This window comes from Trichomycterus rosablanca, chromosome 10, assembly GCF_030014385.1.
Source record: "Trichomycterus rosablanca isolate fTriRos1 chromosome 10, fTriRos1.hap1, whole genome shotgun sequence".
Classification (NCBI taxonomy): Eukaryota; Metazoa; Chordata; class Actinopteri; order Siluriformes; family Trichomycteridae; genus Trichomycterus; species Trichomycterus rosablanca.
Window position 1 is genome coordinate 37310343 of NC_085997.1, and position 21118 is coordinate 37331460.

The 21118-nt window shown below is 37.4% G+C and overlaps 1 protein-coding gene across 1 annotated transcript; it reads left to right on the forward strand.

The window, feature by feature from the left end:
* Window positions 1-6609, forward strand: LOC134322123 (uncharacterized). Its single transcript, XM_063003992.1, is given in 6 exon segments — window positions 1-64; window positions 1721-2056; window positions 2140-2499; window positions 3191-3289; window positions 6438-6554; window positions 6605-6609. Coding segments are annotated over 6 exon segments (981 nt in total).
* Window positions 6610-21118: the final 14509 nt, after the last annotated feature.

Genomic DNA, 21118 nt, shown 5'->3' on the forward strand with positions numbered 1-21118 from the left:
ATGCTAGAGGAGATTCCTACCATTTTGAACCGGGATGAGACAGAGACAGAGTCGCAGTTCCACTGTAGGATGTTACATATACATACACACAGTTCATTTATCTTCTCATAACATTTATATTTTAGTAACATTTCAGGATAAAGCGCTTCCACAGCAAACATAAAATCACAACATATTTACACCCCTAATTTTAACATTTACAACGTTGTACTGACGTCGTTAAAATTTGTTTCAAAAAGGTGAACACAAAGTTAAAGGTGAAGCAGGAAATTCCTCAGAATGTAATTTGTCGGTCAGGTTCGTACCAACCAGCTCACTACTGTAAATAGAAGGTTCCCTGGTGGTGTGTTTACAGGCTCCTGAAAAGAAATGAATCAACTTTTAAAGATGAAATTAATTTACTTGAGTTTCTCCTAATCATCAATATAATTTAATTTCTACAAAATTGGTTGTGACAATGTATGATGTTACACTTACATTTAAGCAACTGAGGGTTAACGGTCTTGCTCAAGGGCCCAACAGCAGCAACCTGGCAGTGGTGGGGCTTAAACCAGCAACCCTCTGATCACTGGTCCAGTACCTTAACCACTAGGCTACAGCTGGCCCACCAACTTGAACTGATGAATCATGTAACCAGTAACTACCTGTCCTGTCATGCAAGAAACCAAAGTGGAAAACATCACCTTAAAATCTTAATGAATAAATAAATTCTATCTCAGTTGTGAAGAGTCATGAGGTTATTTGATAGTGTAATGTGGGTTTATACAGCCCTGGTACAGAGGGTGTGGCACTTAGGTATAATACAAGGAACAATGATAGTGAAAATAAGTTTTCAGTCAGCAGAGTCTCTTTCCAGACGATGGAGCGATTTATTCTGATTTTCCTGTCAGTGTTAATAATCAACAGTGATGGTAAACTTTACTTTTAATTATTATTCTGTTTGTGAGTTTATTTATCTGTAACATTAAGTTTATAAATCTCTTTCTGACACTGTATATAGCAGGAGTGACTCCAGTCCTGGAGAGTTACAGTAATTTACATCAGTTAATAAAGTAGTCCATTACTGACTGATGTTACTCTTTTAGTAAAGGGAAACACAAATAACTGTAAGAATGCAGAAGCTGTCGGTTGAACCACTGATGTGTGTAAAAATTATTGCTAAATTTGTTTTTTTTATTCATTTTTGTAAATGCTGAAGACACTGAGTGTATTTACATGTACATAATAACCAGAGTAGTTCAATAAAGTCGATTCTTACATTAATCAGATCATTTGGTTTACATGCACTTCAGTAATCTAATGAAAGGAAACTTCTGCATTTACATGAGTAAGTACTGATCAGAAACCTCTAATCTAATATGTTCTTGCACAATAGTCTCTAGAGTTTACAGAACTAGATGCAGGGGATAAATGCCCAGTTAGCTGAATGTCTGAGGTGAAGAGTCTCTTGTTGATGACCATGAAGAATAATGGGAGTGAGTCAAACTAAAAGACTTTGGTGATTACTGGTGTGTTCAGAAAAACACTTCAGAATGTTAAACTGCAGCTCAAACCAGTCAAACCAGTTACACCAGTTTCCTGTGCCACTACCTACCACACACACCTTAAAGGACATTCCAAAACTGATATAGAAAGAATAATTAGCAGTAGTGTTCAGGTCCAAACTGAAGCAGAAAACCAGTAAACCAAGTGTTCTTAACAATGTTTTGGTTTATTTCAGGGTTCCATGTGCTGGGTCCTTCTGACCCTCTGAGTGTTCAGCTTGGTGGCTCAGTGATGTTACCCTGCTATGTTGAAACTCCTCTACCGATGGATGAGCTGGAAGTGGAGTGGAAGAGAACAGACACTTTAGTTCATTTGTGGCAGAATGGACAAAGTCAATCAGAGATTCAGAACCAGGATTATAGAGAACGAGCACATTTCTTCTCTGAGGAGGTCAAACATGGAAACTTCTCACCCTTACTTACTGTAACCAGTAAAGATGCAGGAGTTTACAGATGTGTAGTTCATACAGAGAAGGAATCTAATGAAGCTTCAATTGAAGTAAAGGCACCAGGTGAGTGAATCCAGATTTCATTTTTTGATTTTTTTCCTGTGAAAGCTTGTACAGGTTTATAAAGTTTAAACGATTCTTGCAAGAACATTTTACATTGAGCTCTTTCTAACAATTCTTCTTTCAGATCATCTGATTGTAACTGGACATCACACTGAATTGCTCAATCAAATCTCATTTACCACTAGAACAGATAGAACAGATTGAGTGGAGGAAAGTGGATGAAAGCATCTTAGTTCTGCTGTATGTAAATGGTGAGGTTCTGACAGACTCCAGTGATGAGAGATACAGAGACAGAGTTGAGCTCTTCAGCAATGAAGAAGTTCAGAAAAGAAACTTCTCACTGAGACTGAAGAACATCAGAACTGAGGACAAAGGGCTGTTCATGTGTGTAGCGTTTCATGGAGATTTATCAGCTAACACCACTGTGGAAGTGCAGCAGCTTGGTAAGTCAACATCATCATACAAATTTATACATGTGAAGGTTTAGTGGAGCCTAGAACAGCTAAAGCAAAACATTTAGGCAATGCAATGGACTTTTCCAAGCAGCCAACTGCATTTCAAAAAATGTGGGTATTCATGTTTAGTTGCCAGTACAATTAGTGGGGTATCTCTTTTGCAGCTGTAACAGCCTCCAGTCCTCTAGGAAAGTTTTCCATAAGATTTTGGAGTGTGTCTGGAAAATTTACTGAAAAGATTATTTGAAGCATTGATGCTGGTTGAGAATGCCAATCTATTCCAAATCTATTCCAAATCTATTCCAAAGATGTTCACTTGGTTTGAGGTCAGGACCACTAAAGGTCTTTTACACCAAAATTGTGTAAAGGTTAATGTACCTCACTGTTGCCCCAAAGTTGGAATCATATATTTTATTTTTTATAATTGATTTTATACACCTTTTGGTAAAATGTATTTCTCAAATATCTGAACCTAATCTTTAGGACGGGTGTCCACATACTTTTGAATATTTGGTGTATAATAAAATCTTTAGCACTATTTAGAATGGTGGTAGGTACAATTTGCTGTTAGAACCTAATGTGATTAATCATGTACTATTACTAAAATATTTTCATTTACAGTCAGATGTTACATTATAACAACATTATTAAAACGAATCTCTGATGTTTGTGTTTGCAGGTTTTTCCTCTTTACATTATGGGATTCTTTTCTTGTGTGTAGTTGCATTAGTCTCACTGTTGTTGAGCTGCTCAGCATGTATTTCTATAAACAATAATGGTAAGTCACGTCTTCATTTGGTTATTAGTTATAAATTATAGACCCTGAAGTACATTGTTACATTAATGTTACTTTGCATTTTCAGCATTTAGCAGAAGCTTTTATCCAAAGTGACTTACAGAACACAGTCTAAGCAATTGAGGGTTAAGGGCCTTGTCCACAGCCTGGCAGTGGTGGGACTTTAACCAGTGACCTTCTATTTACTAGTCCAGTACCTTAACCACTAGGCTACAGCTGTCCTACTTACTTGTGTTATTAATTGTGTTAAAATGAGGCATCCAAACATAAATATTCTTTATTTGTTTATTTAGAAGATTACAGCAGAAGATATTTGGCTATACAGTGCACACTTGTTGTTTTACCAAATACGGCTTTAATCTTTGCCTTCATCCTTTGGGGTGTAATTGAGGGTACGTACGTACGTAGCAGTGCTGCTACCTCTGCCAGGTTCCCATGAAAAGATAAAAGTATGCCAGCATTCTATGCCAGCAGAATACCAGGCTGGACCAGACCCCGCATCAACACTCTCACCTGGAGCAAATTAATAATGAACGTGGCTCAGGACATAATGTGACTGTACACAATTGTTATGAAAAAGGAGTTTCCATTTACATTTTTGAGGGGTGGTTATATTTTGGCTCATCGGTACACTAGATGTGCAATCGTGATGCCCCAAATGTTTGACGGTTCCCCTTTAATTTACAGTCAGGCCCAGTACAAAATGCAGTTTTCAGTGAATTAAATTTAAATGCAAATTCATTTTTTTTTTCTACATAACCCTCATGCTTTCTTAAAATTTAAGCAATTACTAAAATAAACATATTACATTTAGAAATCTGTATGAATTGCATGAAACTAAAGAAACTAAAATATGTGTTTTTCTTTTATGATACTGTCACAAGAAGAGACGTTTTATACAATATTTCTTACATGTGTGTGTAAATATTGAATTTTATGAATCTGTATCATTGTGTTTTTATGTTCTAGTTTTTTTTTGGTCTGTCTGGTATGAAAGAGACCAAAAAGATAATTATATATACCTGACATTACTACTAGCTGTAAACCTCTTGGTGTTTGTCAGCAGCTGTTTACAAGGTAGGAATTTAAAATTTTGGTATTTTTTCATATCATTTTTTATAAAGACCCTTAGTCTGTACCTCCATCATATAAGCAGTGACATTTCATTATATAACCATTTTTTTTAATTTTTCAATTCTATCTAAATGTTAAAATGTCTAATGTTTTGTTGCTCCAACCTACATTTTTTAAACATGGGCAAAAATATGGTGGCCCATTTTTCCACAACAAAGAAAACAAATGTTTAAAAAGCTTATAAACAAACAAACCAAAACAAATAGTAAAAAAAAGCTGTGTGTTACCAACTACTGATTGTTCGTTTTCCTGTCAAAATAGTTATTAAACACAATATATATTATTTTAGTAAATATCACACATTCAAGTTACATTCTCAGCATTTAGCAGATGTTCTTGTCCAGCACAGATTAGAGAAGAGTTTCCTCAGTAAACACTTTCTTACTCCAGTACTAATCTACTGAAATCATGTCAGAATTAAAAGTTTAAGTAAAAGAACAGAATTGTATAGCTAGATAGATCAGTAAGTGCAGCTTTAATTTAAGTGCGTAGTTAAGATGAAGGTCTTAAGTCATTTTCTGAAGACAAACAGATTCAGAAACTGAACAGACAGTGGAAGCTTATCCCACCACCTGGGTGCTGGTACAGAGAAAAGCTGTGATGCCTGTCTTCGAGTTCTGACAGGTGGTTCAAGACAAACTAGACAAAACAGTCACAGATGCTTCCTTTTACTTTATTTTATTACATCTTAACTTTTCTGAAAATGATGGTGTAGCAGACAGGTTGTGGGGTTGATGGATGAGAGTAGTTGTCAATATTCTTTAACAGTGTCACGCAGGGGCTAGGACTAGACAAAGGGGTGGACACACGCAGAGATGTACTAACAAAGGTATATTTTAATAATTAAAAACAAGACAGAGGAACACAGAAGACAAACGATACCAACACGTGACTTAGATAAAGGCTAATATGAACTAAACATGGACATAACCCTTAAGCTAAACAAGAACTAAACATCTAAGCTAAATGTGAAGCTGACTGATAATATATACATACAATGCTAATCTAACTAAAACAGGCTAAACAGGATAACGAGACAGGGACATGAACTAACTAGACAGGGCTACACCAACCATACATGCTAAACAAAACTAACACAACTAACAGGGCTACACAAGGCTTAACTAGGCTAACAAGGTCTAAACAGGGCTAGCACAGGCTAACAAACGAAACAAACTGACAGACCAGACATGACGGCAAGGGGCAAGGGGCAAGGGGCAAGGGGCAAGGGGCAAGGGGCAAGGGGCACAACCTGCCAAACAACCAGAGTCACAAAATAGTTTCCCAAAGTCTGTGTTCCAGCTCGCCTCTTAAATAGAGGGCAGCTGGAGCTAATTAGTCACAGGGAACCAATCAGGAACACAATATATGTGGCAGGAGACTGAGGAGAGAGAGAGGCGTGGCACACAGGAGCACCAGAGCAAACAGAGGCTCAGAGTGTGACAAACAGAAATAGGAGAGAAGTGAGTTGGGGGTTGAGGATCAGCAGAATAACAGTAGCTGGAGAGAGGGTTGGTTTTGTTAATCTTTTCCTAAAAGGAAGGTAGGAAGGCAGGAAGGATGGATGGATGGATGGATGGATGGATGGATACTTTATTAATCCCGAAGGAAATGAAGGCAATATGACAGAGGCATCATTAGAAGTGAAGATGGCATAAAGCATGTGAGGCTCTGGAGCAGACTGTTTAAGCTCTGTTTTATTTAAGGTTTTTGTAGCTTTCTCATCGGAGTGTGTGGTAAGATCGGAGAAAATGATTAAGATTTAGATTTTCCACACTTTCTCTCATCTCTACAAGTGTAAAATGAGTCCACAACATTTTAACAATCAAAGAAACAAACATTCACAGTTATAACTAACTAATAGATTGTGATATCAAAAAGAGAGAGGGAAACTTAATTTAATTGATTAACTTTCCGCATGCCATTTGTATGGCAATGATCAGTAAACTATTGTAACTTAAGTCTGATTAAATTATTTGTGTTTGTTTTTCCTCAGAAATATATTTTGAACAACCAAATAATGATTTCATAATGCTGCTAAATTACTCCCTTAAAGAACTGAACAACTGGTTTCGAGTGATGATGATTGTTCTCTATTATGAACGTAATCCTGGTAAGTAACATTAATTAGTAACTAATGATTTATTGTCTTTAACATTACAGCCTGAATCCTTGATTCTTGGTCAGAAAGTGTTGATGAAGTTTCTATAACAGCACAGCTCTCGTGTACAAAGCTCTGAAATATTGACATGTGCAGGATGAATTACAGGTACAGCTGAGGTGAAAAAAGTTTACATACAGTTGTACAAAATGTTTTGTCTTTGAGATTTCAATGTTTTCTGCAACTAATATTTTTCTATATTTGCCTACAAATGATTAGTTTGTAAAGATGATTAAAAAAAACCTTTTAGAAATGGCTCAGTGACATATTAATTTGTGAAAATGTATCACCTACTTTCTGACTAGTACAGAACCTCCTAAACTTTATTACTGTAATGATACGGTTGATAATTATAGCATCAACATTTATATAGTGCATTTGTTATACTTTAGGTCACTTAACATAGCAGCTCTCTGATTACCAGTCCAGTACCTTATCTACTGAGATTTACCCCAGCTCCCATTTGCCATTTTATCTGTAGGTCACTTTATGTGATCCTATAGTAGAGCATCGTTTGAACGAGTTGGCAGTTATCCTGGTCAGTGGAGAGTCGTTTTTAACCCTCTACCTGTGTTCACTTTATTGTCTCCTTTGTCTGTTATCTGACCCTATTTTTATAAACCACCATATTTTAGGATTTGAGGATTAAAGCAAACTGACACTCACTGTATCCCTCTGCCAGTGAAGCCATAATTAAACCCTTTTCCCTCAGTCAAAGCTTTTCTTTTCACACTTTTGCTATGGTCAGCTTAAGACTCTTAAGACTGTTGTAAAAACACCAGAAGCAGATTGCAGATTGTGACCAACAATCATGACACAGTAAAAGTTACACAGATCAGATTTTGTCTCCATTCTTGTTTGATGGGAACATTAACTGAAGATCTTGATCCGTGTCAGTTTAATTTTATTTTGTGCTACTGACACGACTGGCTCAGTAATTACATGAATAAGCAGATTAAGATGTTTCTAATAAAGTGGCCAGTGAGTGTATATAAATTTACTGTATCAGTACAGTTACCAATATGAATACTTTATAGATACAATTAAATATTTCTAGCAATCTGGACCACATGAATATAATTAACTTTCTGTTTTTCAGCATTGTTGTCCCTGTTAATATTTCCATTACTGGACATCTGTGGCATGTTTTTACACATCAATTATGAGAGTAAGTAAAATGAAAAACATTTTATATGAATAATTTTCACAAATTCAAACCTGCCTGTTTAGAAATATTTACATTTGAATCATTAAATTTTATTAATATTTTCTCTTTCATTTGACAAACCCCCTCTCCTCAACTCCACTGCATATTTGTGTAGGTAATTATAGCTGAGTGGTTAAGGTCCTGTTTATCAGAAAATAATAAAGGGGATATTGGTATATGTTTGGTTCATGGTTCATCGAGTTTGAGTAATCTTTGAAAACAGCTTTAAAACAGTGTATAGTAATGAAGTAATAATACTTGGTTACAGTATTTAAGTATTTTTTTTGGAGTATCTGTACTTTACTGGAGTATAAAACTTTTTGGCAACTTTCACTTTTACTCCACTATGTTTTTTTAATGAAAATGTGTACTTTTACTCCAATACATTTCCCGTATGTAAATTCGTTACTACAAAATAAATTATTTTATAAAAAAGATAGCTAAATGATGTGAGATGTGTGACGAGTGCAAGCAGGTTTGGCAAATCTGCGCTTGTAAATTAGATCAAAGGTTAAGCGCATTAATGCACATATGCAAACATGTTTTCTAAAAATTATTGTGAAGCGCCTCTGATGTTCACTCAAAGACACGAAAATATCTGCATTTCAGAACCTTCCTGTCCAACACACTGATGTAAGTTAAGAATGATTAACAAAGTAAAGCCACAGCATTGTAGTTTATTTTCTTATTATTAGCATTAAAATTGTTTAAATATCTAGCTAACATTTTCAATTACATTTGAACCACAGATATAACGTTTCACTAAATTTGTTTGGAATTAATTCAGCAAAACTCCATATTTTTCAAAAACTCACCTGCCGACAAATATTTCTTCAACTAACTTCTGTATTACACAGACAGAAGAAAGATTCATTGAGGAAAATGCATGCCTATAACACTTTAATGGTCTCAACAAAAAAAAAAAAAAAATTTTTAAATTATTTCTATGCTTTTTCTATTTTTTTCAACTTTTCATGGATGATTTTTCAGCTGCTGCTTCAAGTTGACATACAAGTTAGAAATTGTGTTTTCTTAAAATATATATATATATATATATATATATACAGTAAATATATACAGTATATATATATATATATATATATATTATGGCAAGCCAAACACAAAATATATAGCAAATGCTGATATATATGGAATGAAACTTGATATATATAAATAATGAAACTCGATATATATATATATATATATATATATATATAATGAAATCTGATATATATATAATGAAACTCGATATATATATATATATATAATGAAACCTGATATATATATATAATGAAACTCGATATATATATAATGAAACTTGATATATATATATAAAGAAAGTCGATATATATATAATGAAACCTGATATATATATATATAATGAAACTCTATATATATATAATGAAACTTGATATATATATAATGAAACTCGAGATATATATATATATATATATATATATATATATATATATATATATAATGAAACTTGATATATATATAATGAAACTTAATATATATATGTATATATATATATATAACGAAACTCGATATATATATAATGAAACTTGATATATATATATAATGAAACTTGATATATATGGAATGAAAACTACCCCCCAAGCGCAATGCAAAGGGGTTTGTGTACCTTTGGTCATTAGTTTTTCACTTCAAAATCCCAAAATTAAAAAGGTTTCAGTTTTCAGTTTCGTTTCAAATAACAAACAAACACACATTGATAATAACGACATGATCTGACCCCTGTTCTGACTTTTGTGTATGTAACTAACATGACAACGTTACAACGTCCAGTACGAAAATCGCTTCCTCTCTTTAATTTTTTGCAGATAGAGCAAATATGTGCACATCACAAATACAAACACAAAAGTCAAAACAACAGGACGCGTCGTTATTATTACTTTTTTAACACTTGTGTTTGATTTACACTGTCTAAACAATAATATAAGCATGTAAGCGCATGCACGCGCGTGCGCGTATATTTCCAATTGAACTGATATAAATGCAGATTTCGGAAAATTAAAATACGAGCCGCTTGTTTTCAATGTGTGTTTGCTGTTATTTGGAAACAAACTGAAAACTGAAACCTGGAATGTGAAGTATAAAAGTGATGATCAAAGAACTTGCTTTGCGTTTGGAGGAGCAATGAGGAAATCGGGGGGTCCTAGCGCCTGCCCCGTTTCATTCAAGTTTCATTATATATATATCAGGTTTCATTCCATATATATCCAGTTTCATGAAACTCGATATATATATAATGAAACTTGATATATATATAATGAAACTCAATATATATATAATGAAACTTGATATATATATAATGAAACTTGATATATATAATGAAACTCGATATATATAATAAAACTTGATATATATATAAAGAAAGTCGATATATATATAATGAAACTCGATATATATATAATGAAACTTGATATATATAATGAAACTCGATATATATATAATGAAACTTGATATATATATAATGAAACTCGATATATATATATAATGAAACTTGATATATATATAATGACACTTGATATACACTGTGTTCCAAATTATTATGCAAATAATATTTTCTCAGATTTTCCAAAATTACCTATATGAATTGCAGTCATTGTAATTTTCCAGTCATCAACTATTAGAGTACAATTGAAAGGTTTTTGAACAAACTGCCAATGATAACAGTATATTTTAAAAAAAATAAAACACTCAAAATGCACTCAAAATGCATGTTCCAAATTATTATGCACAGCAGAGTTTTCAACCTTTTCATTTTTATAAAGAACAAAAAAATGGTCATTTGTGAAATTATAAGCATTAGCAAGTTATTACAAACTGAAATCAAACAGTTTTCAAGTCAAAACTTTATTCTAGGTGATGTTACATTTGCACATAGGACCCCTTGTTCGAAAGGAGCTTCTGAACTCTCTCGTCCATTGAATTTGTCAGGTTTTGGATGGTATCTGCTTCAATTGTTTTGCATGAGGACAGAATACCCTCCCAGAGCTGTTGCTTAGATGTGAACTGCCTCCCGCCATCATAGACACTCCTTTTGATGATGCTCCAGAGGTTCTCAATGGGGTTGAGGTCAGGGGAGCATGGGGGCCACACCATAAGTTTGTCCCCTTTTATGCCCATAGCAGCCAGAGATGCAGATGTGTTCTTTGCAGCATGAGACGGTGCATTATCATGCATGAAAATGATCTTGCTGCGGAATGCACGGTTCTTCTTCTTGAACCATGGCAGGAAGTGCTGTTTGAAAAACTCCACGTACATTATGGAGGTCATCTTTACCCCTTCAGGGATCCTAAAGGGGCCGACAATCTCTCTCCCCATGATTCCAGCCCAAAACATTACTCCACCTCCTCCGTAGCCTTGTTTGCATGGGGTGTCCATCAACCAGCCATCCTCCACTCCATCCATCTGGACCATCGAGCGTTGCACGGCACTCATCGGTGAACAAAACAGTTTTGAAGTCAGTCTTCATGTATTGTTTGGCCCACTGGAGCCGTTTCTGCTTGTGTGCAGTGGATAGAGGAGGTCGACAGGATGGCTTACGCACAGCTGCAAACCTCTGAAGGACCCTGCATCTTGTTGTTCGGGGGACGTTGGAGGCACCAGCAGCTTCAAAAACTTGTCTGCTGCTATGACGAGGCATTTTTGCAGCTGCTCTTTTAACCTGACGTAATTGCCTGTTGGAAAGAGTCCTCAATTTTCCCTTATCAGCACGCACACGTGTGTGCTCTGAATCAGCTACATACTTCTTGATTGTGCGATGATCACGATGAAGTGTCTTGGCAATGTTGATTGTAGTCATGCCTTGACCTAAACACTCCACAATTTGTTGCTTCTCAGCAGCCGACACATCCTTTTTCTTTCCCATTTTGGCTGAAAATGTAGGCTGCTTAATAATGTGGGACAGCCTTCTTAAGTAGTCTTGCCTTTAATTGGACACACCTGCCAAACTAATTAGCACAGGTGTCTGCAATTGCTTTCAGTGATATAAAGAGCCCTGACACACATCACCATCAATGAGTTTAACTGACAAACAAAAAAATTCTTACCTTATCACTCCTAAACACTTTTTGCATAATAATTTGGAACACAGTGTAGTGAGTGTAACACAGAAAGACGGGTGAGTGTAACACAGAGAGACGGATGAGTGTAACACAGAGGGGTGGGTGAGTGTAACACAAAGAGACAGGTGAGTGTAACAGAGGGATTGGTGTGTGTAACAGAGAGGGACGGGTGAGTGTAACAGAGAGAATATTGAGTGTAACACAGAGCGACGGGTAAGTGTAACAAGGATGGGTGAGTGTAACACAGAGGGACGGGTGAGTGTAACACAGAGAGAATAGTGAGTGTAACACAGAGAGACTGGTGAGTGTAACACAGAAGGACGGGTGAGTGTAACACAGAGAGACGGATAAGTGTAACCAGAGAGAATATTGAGTGAGAGATGGTTGAGTGTAACACAGAGGGGCGGGTGAGTGTAACACAGAGGGATGGGTGAGTGTAACACAGGGAAAAGGGTGAGTGTAACACAGGGAAAAGGGTGAGTGTAACACAGAGGGACGGGTGAGTGTAACACAGAGGGACGGGTGAGTGTAACACAGAGGGATGGGTGAGTGTAACACAGAGGGACGGGTGAGTGTAACACAGAGGGACGGGTGAGTGTAACACAGAGGGATGGGTGAGTGTAACACAGGGAAAAGGGTGAGTGTAACACAGAGGGGTGGGTGAGTAACACAGAGGGACGGGTGAGTGTAACACAGAGGGACGGGTGAGTGTAACACAGAGGGACGGGTGAGTGTAACACAGAGGGATGGGTGAGTAACACAGAGGGACGGTTGAGTGTAACACAGAGGGACGGTTGAGTGTAACACAGAGGGACGGGTGAGTGTAACACAGAGGGACGGTTGAGTGTAACACAGAGGGACGGTTGAGTGTAACACAGATGGATGGGTGAGCGTAACACAGAGGGACGGTTGAGCGTAACACAGAGGGGCGGGTGAGTGTAACACAGAGGGACGGTTGAGCGTAACACAGAGGGACGGTTGAGTGTAACACAGAGGGGCGGGTGAGTGTAACACAGAGGGGCGGGTGAGTGTAACACAGAGGGACGGTTGAGTGTAACACAGAGGGACGGTTGAGTGTAACACAGAGGGACGGTTGAGTGTAACACAGAGGGGCGGGTGAGTGTAACACAGAGGGGCGGGTGAGTGTAACACAGATTGACGGGTGAGTGTAACACAGGGAAAAGGGTGAGTGTAACACAGAGGGATGGGTGAGTAACACAGAGGGACGGTTGAGTGTAACACAGAGGGACGGGTGAGTGTAACACAGAGGGACGGTTGAGTGTAACACAGAGGGACGGTTGAGTGTAACACAGATGGATGGGTGAGTGTAACACAGATGGATGGGTGAGCGTAACACAGAGGGACGGTTGAGCGTAACACAGAGGGGCGGGTGAGTGTAACACAGAGGGACGGTTGAGCGTAACACAGAGGGACGGTTGAGTGTAACACAGAGGGGCGGGTGAGTGTAACACAGAGGGGCGGGTGAGTGTAACACAGAGGGGCGGGTGAGTGTAACACAGAGGGGCGGGTGAGTGTAACACAGAGGGACGGGTGAGTGTAACACAGAGGGACGGTTGAGTGTAACACAGAGGGACGGTTGAGTGTAACACAGAGGGGCGGGTGAGTGTAACACAGAGGGACGGTTGAGTGTAACACAGAGGGGCGGGTGAGTGTAACACAGAGGGACGGTTGAGTGTAACACAGAGAGACGGTTGAGTGTAACACAGAGAGACGGTTGAGTGTAACACAGAGGGACGGTTGAGTGTAACACAGAGAGACGGTTGAGTGTAACACAGAGGGACGGTTGAGTGTAACACAGAGGGGCGGGTGAGTGTAACACAGAGGGACGGTTGAGTGTAACACAGAGGGACGGTTGAGTGTAACACAGAGAGACGATTGAGTGTAACACAGAGGGACGGTTGAGTGTAACACAGAGAGACGGTTGAGTGTAACACAGAGAGACGGTTGAGTGTAACACAGAGGGACGGTTGAGTGTAACACAGAGGGACGGGTGAGTGTAACACAGAGGGACGGTTGAGTGTAACACAGAGGGACGGTTGAGTGTAACACAGAGAGACGGGTGAGTGTAACACAGAGGGGCGGTTGAGTGTAACACAGAGGGGCGGGTGAGTGTAACACAGAGGGACGGTTGAGTGTAACACAGAGGGACGGTTGAGTGTAGCACAGAGGGACGGTTGAGTGTAACACAGAGGGGCGGGTGAGTGTAACACAGAGGGGCGGTTGAGTGTAACACAGAGGGACGGTTGAGTGTAACACAGAGGGACGGGTGAGTGTAACACAGAGGGGCGGGTGAGTGTAACACAGAGGGGTGGGTGAGTGTAACACAGAGGGGCGGTTGAGTGTAACACAGAGGGACGGTTGAGTGTAACACAGAGGGGCGGGTGAGTGTAACACAGAGGGGTGGGTGAGTGTAACACAGAGGGGCGGTTGAGTGTAACACAGAGGGACGGTTGAGTGTAACACAGAGGGACGGTTGAGTGTAACACAGAGGGGCGGGTGATGAATACAATCTGCAATTGAGGGTTAAAGGTCCAAAAGTGGCAGCATGCCATTGGTTGGGCTTAAATCAGCAGCCTTCCAATTACCAGCCCAGTTCCTTAAATGCTTGGGTACCACTGGTCTATGTTCTTAATGTACACTATATGGACAAACAATTCAACTTTATGTATTATTATTAACTTTATGAAAATAAAATGGTTGTGTCTGAACAGTTATAGAGAAAGTGATAAAGTGAATGTGAGTGAATGTGATTGAATCATATTAAGTATAGTTTTTAAGCATCAAGTACAGTATATATTTTTTTAATTGTGGTTTCATTTTATTTTATTACAGAGATGTTCAGACGAATTATTACTGAATTAGCAATTACACTGGAATATAGTACAGTAAATGCTGCTTTTATCTTCGGTGAGTAAATGTGATTATTACTTTTTAATAATTTGCAAGCTTTTGTATAAAGCAAGTAGAACCACAGAATGAGACAGAATATGTTATTACATGGTGTTGTGAGCTGAATTATACTTTCTAATAATAAGTAAAATGAACCAAGGAATTTGTGTATGAATTACTGAACTTTATTCAAATGTAAATTTGATTTAAAAAAAGAATAGAAACGTGTATTTGCAGTAGTTGTCGTGTGTGAATCCAAATCATGTTAGATTTACAGTAAATCTGACTGATGTTGAATCTTCTTGCATTTTGTGCACAATGAACCACTCAAGTTTCCAAATCGTAAAATTCGTTTTCATCACAGATCTCATACATAATGCAGATTTGTGGGTGTGGTCAGTTATGGGAATGTAACATTGTGTAAGCTGGCATCACAGTTCTAGAGAAAAGCAGGTTTACCAACAGAGGAGCTGGCAAGTCCACGAGGGAGAAACTGTCATATATAGAAACACTCACACTGATGCAGTGAAGTTGCTGGTGACTACATACCTGTTGGAGGGGATGGGTACTAGTCTGCATCTCTCCCTGACCAGCATTAAGGTGGTGCAAGTGGCAGAGGAACTGCAATAAGGAACTGGAAGTAAATTAGAAGAAAAAAAGAGAGACAAGGCAAAAAAAATAAAAATAAAAGAACAAGTAACAAACATTTAATACATTCCTGACTGTGAGGAGCAATTGTTACAATATAGGAGTTTCTTTTTGGGGTGTTATGTTTTACCTCATCAGCACCCTTGGCTGCCTAAAACCCCAGTTCTCAGAACCCATGTTACTAAATGCCACCCATTCCACCAGCTGTGCAACCGTGTCGCCCCAAATGTGACAGTTTCTATTTAATTAGCATTAGGTGCAATCAGTGAACTAAAATGATATAAAAATTTTATATTGTATATAACCCTCTTCCTTCAATTCCAATCTTAAAACTGAACTACTTACTAAAATAAAAAACATTTACATTTAAAAGCTCTGTTACAGTTTTTTGTTGTATATAATTTGAATTTTTCTCTCATGATTTGTGGCAGTAGGTACAAACAGAGACTTTTTATACATTATTTCTTACATGTGTGTAAATCTTTAATTTTATAAATATGTATCTGTTTTCTCGTTTTAGGTTTTTTTTGGTCTACCTGGCATCAAAGAGACCAAACATATAATTACACATACTTGGCGATTCTAGTAGCTTTAAACTGCTTCGTCCTTGTCTGGAGAGGCATTAAAGGTAGGTTATGTATTATAAAGACCCTTAGTCTGTAACTCCATCGTATAAGCAGTGACATTTCTTTATGTAACATATTTTTTTTCAATTTTTGTATTTTTTGTCAATTCTATTTAAATTACACTTACATTTTTAAACATGTGCAAAACAAATATTAAATGTTTTTAAAAAGCTTATAAAACAAAGAAACTAAGTTTTAAGAAAATTAAGTTTAGGTGTGTTTCTGACTTCTTGTTGCTGATTGGTTAGATTGCCTGTTAAAATCATTATTAAACACACTGAATATTATTTCAGTAAAATATCACACAGTTACATTCTCAGCATTTAGCAAACGTTCTTATTCAGAGCGACTCACAGACTTACAGAACTTCATCAGTAAATATGAGACATCAAACAACAGTCTAAAAACACAAATCTACTGAATTCCTGGTATAATAAAAGTTTAGATAGAAGAACAGAATTATGTAGCTGGATAGATCAGTAAGTGCAGATTAGTTTTAATTTTAGTTCTTCGTAAAGAGTTGATGAAGGTCTTAAATCGTCTTCTGAAGATGAACAAAGACTCGTGACTTGTGGCTCAAAGTTTATGTGGTACAGAACAGGGTTCATTCATTTACATTTAATGAGGACAGCTACAAGAAGCCAGTAAAGAGAATATATGAGTGATGATGATGAGGTGACATCAGTGGGGTGATAATGTGGCAGCGGTGATGATGATGATGTGACATCAGTGGGGTGATGATGTGACATCAGTGGGGTGATGATGTGACATCAGTGATGATGATGTGACATGATGATGGGACATCAGTGGGGTGATGATGTGACATCAGTGATGATGATGATGTGACAAGTGGGGTGATGGTGTGACATCAGTGGGGTGATGATGGTGTGACATCAGTGATGATGTGACATCAGTGGGGTGATGATGGTGTGACATCAGTGATGATGATGATGTGACATCATTGGGGTGATGATGGTGTGACATCAGTGATGATGATGTGACATCAGTGGGGTGATGATGTGACAAGTGGGGTGATGGTGTGACATCAGTGGGGTGATGATGGTGTGACATCAGTGATGATGATGTGACATCAGTGGGATGATGATGTGACATCAGTGGGGTGATGATGTGACATCAGTGATGATTATGTGACAAGTGGGGTGACGTGACATCAGTGATGATGATGTGACATGATGATGTCACATCAGTGGGGTGATGATGTGACATCAGTGGGGTGATGATGGTGTGACATCAGTGATGATGATGTGACATCAGTGGGGTGATGATGGTGTGACATCAGTGATGATGATGTGACATCAGTGGGGTGATGATGGTGTGACATCAGTGATGATGATGTGACATCAGTGGGGTGATGATGGTGTGACATCAGTGATGATGTGACATCATTGGGGTGATGATGGTGTGACATCAGTGATGATGATGTGACATCAGTGGGGTGATGATGTGACAAGTGGGGTGATGGTGTGACATCAGTGGGGTGATGATGGTGTGACATCAGTGATGATGATGTGACATCATTGGGGTGATGATGGTGTGACATCAGTGATGATGATGTGACATCAGTGGGGTGATGATGTGACAAGTGGGGTGATGGTGTGACATCAGTGGGGTGATGATGGTGTGACATCAGTGATGATGATGTGACATCAGTGGGGTGATGATGTGACAAGTGGGGTGATGATGTGACATCAGTGATGATGATGTGACATCAGTGGGGTTATGATGTGACAAGTGGGGTGATGATGTGACATCAGTGATGATGATGTGACATTAGTAGGGTGATGATGGTGTGACATCAGTGATGATGATGTGACATTGGTAGGGTGATGATGGTGTGACATCAGTGATGATGATGTGACATCATTGATGATGATGTGACATCATTGATGATGATGTGACATCAGTGATGATGTGACATCAGTAGGGTGATGATGTGACATCAGTGATGATGTTATGACATCAGTAGGGTGATGATGTGATATCTGTGGGGTGATGGTGTGACATCAGTGGGGTGACCTGACTGTCAATTATCTGATGAAGTTTGGAATGCAGTGGTGAACCACGACCCATAATTGCTTGATTGTTTGGTGGATCCTCCTTTTATACCCAATCATGATACCCTCAATAATTCACCTGCTTATTGTGGAACAGCATAAATTGGTAAAGGAGAGAAGTGAGTGAGTGGGTTAGAGGTTGAGGATCAGCAGAATAAAAGATTGCATCAATCTTTTCCTAAAACAATATGGTAGGTGTTGTTGGTGATCAGGTAGGTGCAGCAGGAGAATCAGAAGTTTAAACTTTGTTTTGTTGAAGGTTTTTGTAGCTTTCTCATCAGATGAGAGCAGGAGTGTGTGGTAAGAGAGGAGATCATTAAGATTTACAATTACTCTTTCTCATCTCTACACGTGCAAAAAAGCTCATTAATATTTTAACAATCAGAGAAACAAACATACAGAGTTAGAACTAACAGAAGTAAAAGTGCAAACAGTAGATTCTGATAATGAAACTGTACAAGAGAGAGAGGAACCTAAAGTTTCAGTACTGACTGTTAAAATGTTATGTTTAAATTTCTGGTGTGGTATTTTAACCAAGTTATTTTTACAAATTAATCAGTACATTTTGTGTTGGATTAAGCAGTTTTGTGATTAATTATTATGATTGAATAGCAGGTTGAGTCATGTTTACATTGTTACTGAAATGAATTTTATTACATAAATAATTTACACTTTTTAATTCAGTAAATTACTTTGTATGTTATTTGCTTGGTACTTATCAGTAAACCTCATGTAACTCAAGTCAGATCAAATCAGTTTTGTTTGTTTTTTGCAAATAACTTCTAAATAACAACATTTTTTCTTAACACCTTATTTTTTATGTAGAATTTACTAAATTTGGAAAATATATGGCGGATGGTTTCTTTATTATGGAATTAAACATCTGGATTCTGGTGATGCTGACTGTTTTCCAATATGGTACAAATCCTGGTAAGTAACATTTATTAGTAACTGATGCCTTATTGCTTTTAACATCAAAGCCTGGATTCTGATTTGTCAGAAGGTGTTGATTAAGTTTCTATAACAGCACAGATCTGATGTACAAAACTCTGAAATATTGAAATTTGGGGGGTGAATCACAGGTACAGCTGAGGTCAAAAGTTTACATACAGTTGTACAAAATGTCTGTTTTTAAGATTTTAATGTTTTCTGTAATAAAAACAAACTATACATACAGCACAATCTGTATTTGTTTATTTTTATCACTGTTGACTGTTTTTGAAGCATGGTCTTTGTTCCTGTACAGCAGCATTGAAGCTCTTGATGATGTAAAGCTCGCTTTACTTTGGACACTATCACTAGTTTTATTGTCATAAACTCACTTAGCAGACGCTTTCATCCAAAGTGACTTACAACTGTGATTAATACTTCAGCTTTGTTCAGGGGCCCAACAGAAGCAACTTGGCACCTTTGTTGTCCCCAATGTCTGCTGCTTAACCATGTTCTCATCAGTAACTGTCACTGTATTCCAGTAAAGACAGAATTAAACTTTAAATCTTTTCACTCAAACAAAACCTTTTATCCACACTTTTTATTCTAGTCTGTTTCTTCTTGTAGATCCTCTGTTTAATAGATGTTTTTGTTTTTTGCATCATTCTGTGTGAACTCTCGAGACTGTTGTGGTAAAAATACCAGACGTTTAGCAGATTGTGACACAGTAAAACTTACACAGATCAGATTTAGTCTCCAGTCTTATCTGATGTGACCATTAACTAAAGCTCTGTGTCAGTTACATTTTTATTATTTTGTGCTGCTGACACGACTGAATAATTAAATAAGCAGGTGTACCGTGTTTCTAATAATGTGACCAGTGAGTGGATATAAATTTACTTTATCGGCCCATTTATCAGTATGAATGCAAACTGCATCAGTATTTCAGCAAACTGGACCACAATAATATGATGTTTTTCTGTTTTTCAGCGCTGTTCTTCCTGATGTTTCTTCCATTTCTGACTAGATCTTTATTCATAGATTACAGTAAGTATATGGAAAACTTTTTTATATTTATTGTTTTTATAATTTAGAAGCTGCCTTCTTTACAAACATTCACATTTTTGGCATTAAGTAATTATTCATATTTTTTAATATTATTTTATTTCACCCTCCCTAACTCCACTACATACAGTACTTGTGTGGGTGATGATAGACGAGAGGTTAAGGTTATGTTGTGATGCCTGAGCAGTACAAGAATCCTACCATATAAATACAGCTTCATGCTTTATGGGTTTGCATATCAGTGAACTATTCATTTAAAAAAGGACCTGAAATTGCTGGAAGCTTAAGGGAGATGTTGGTCTATTTTTGGGCTCATATTTTGACCGTGTGGCTTTTTTTTTTACTAGCAGTGACTCCTACATAGTACAGAAGCATTCCTACATAGTACAGAAGCATTCCTACATAGTACAGAAACATTCCTACATAGTACAGAAGCATTCCTACATAGTACAGAAACATTCCTACATAGTACAGAAACATGTTGTACACCAAGTATTTTTTCACTTTTTGCCTGTGCATAATTGAGTGGGATTTTGTTAGCTGTAGTATCAGGATCTTGTGGGAGTTTTGTGGTGATCCAGGATTCTGGTCTGTAACAAGTTTTATAAAAACCTTCAAATAAAATGCAAACTGAAACATATTGTATTTTTGCAGATTTGTACATTTTTATATTTGAATTAATCTTGGAGGTCTTCAGTTTATCACTGACAATCTATTTTATATTTACTACTCTGGAAACTGTGAAAGGTAAGAACCAGTCACATTTGTTATGTTTCACTGAAACAGGATAAAAAGTTTCTTTTCTCATGATCCCACAAACAAAAAGTAAAATAAATTATACTTGATTAGACGATCATCAGTTAATCAGGACAGGATACGTTTCTTACAGCAGCTAAATACACCATGATTCTGTTTGGCATGCTGAATCAGTTACATCCAAATATTAAGCAAATCCCTTCTG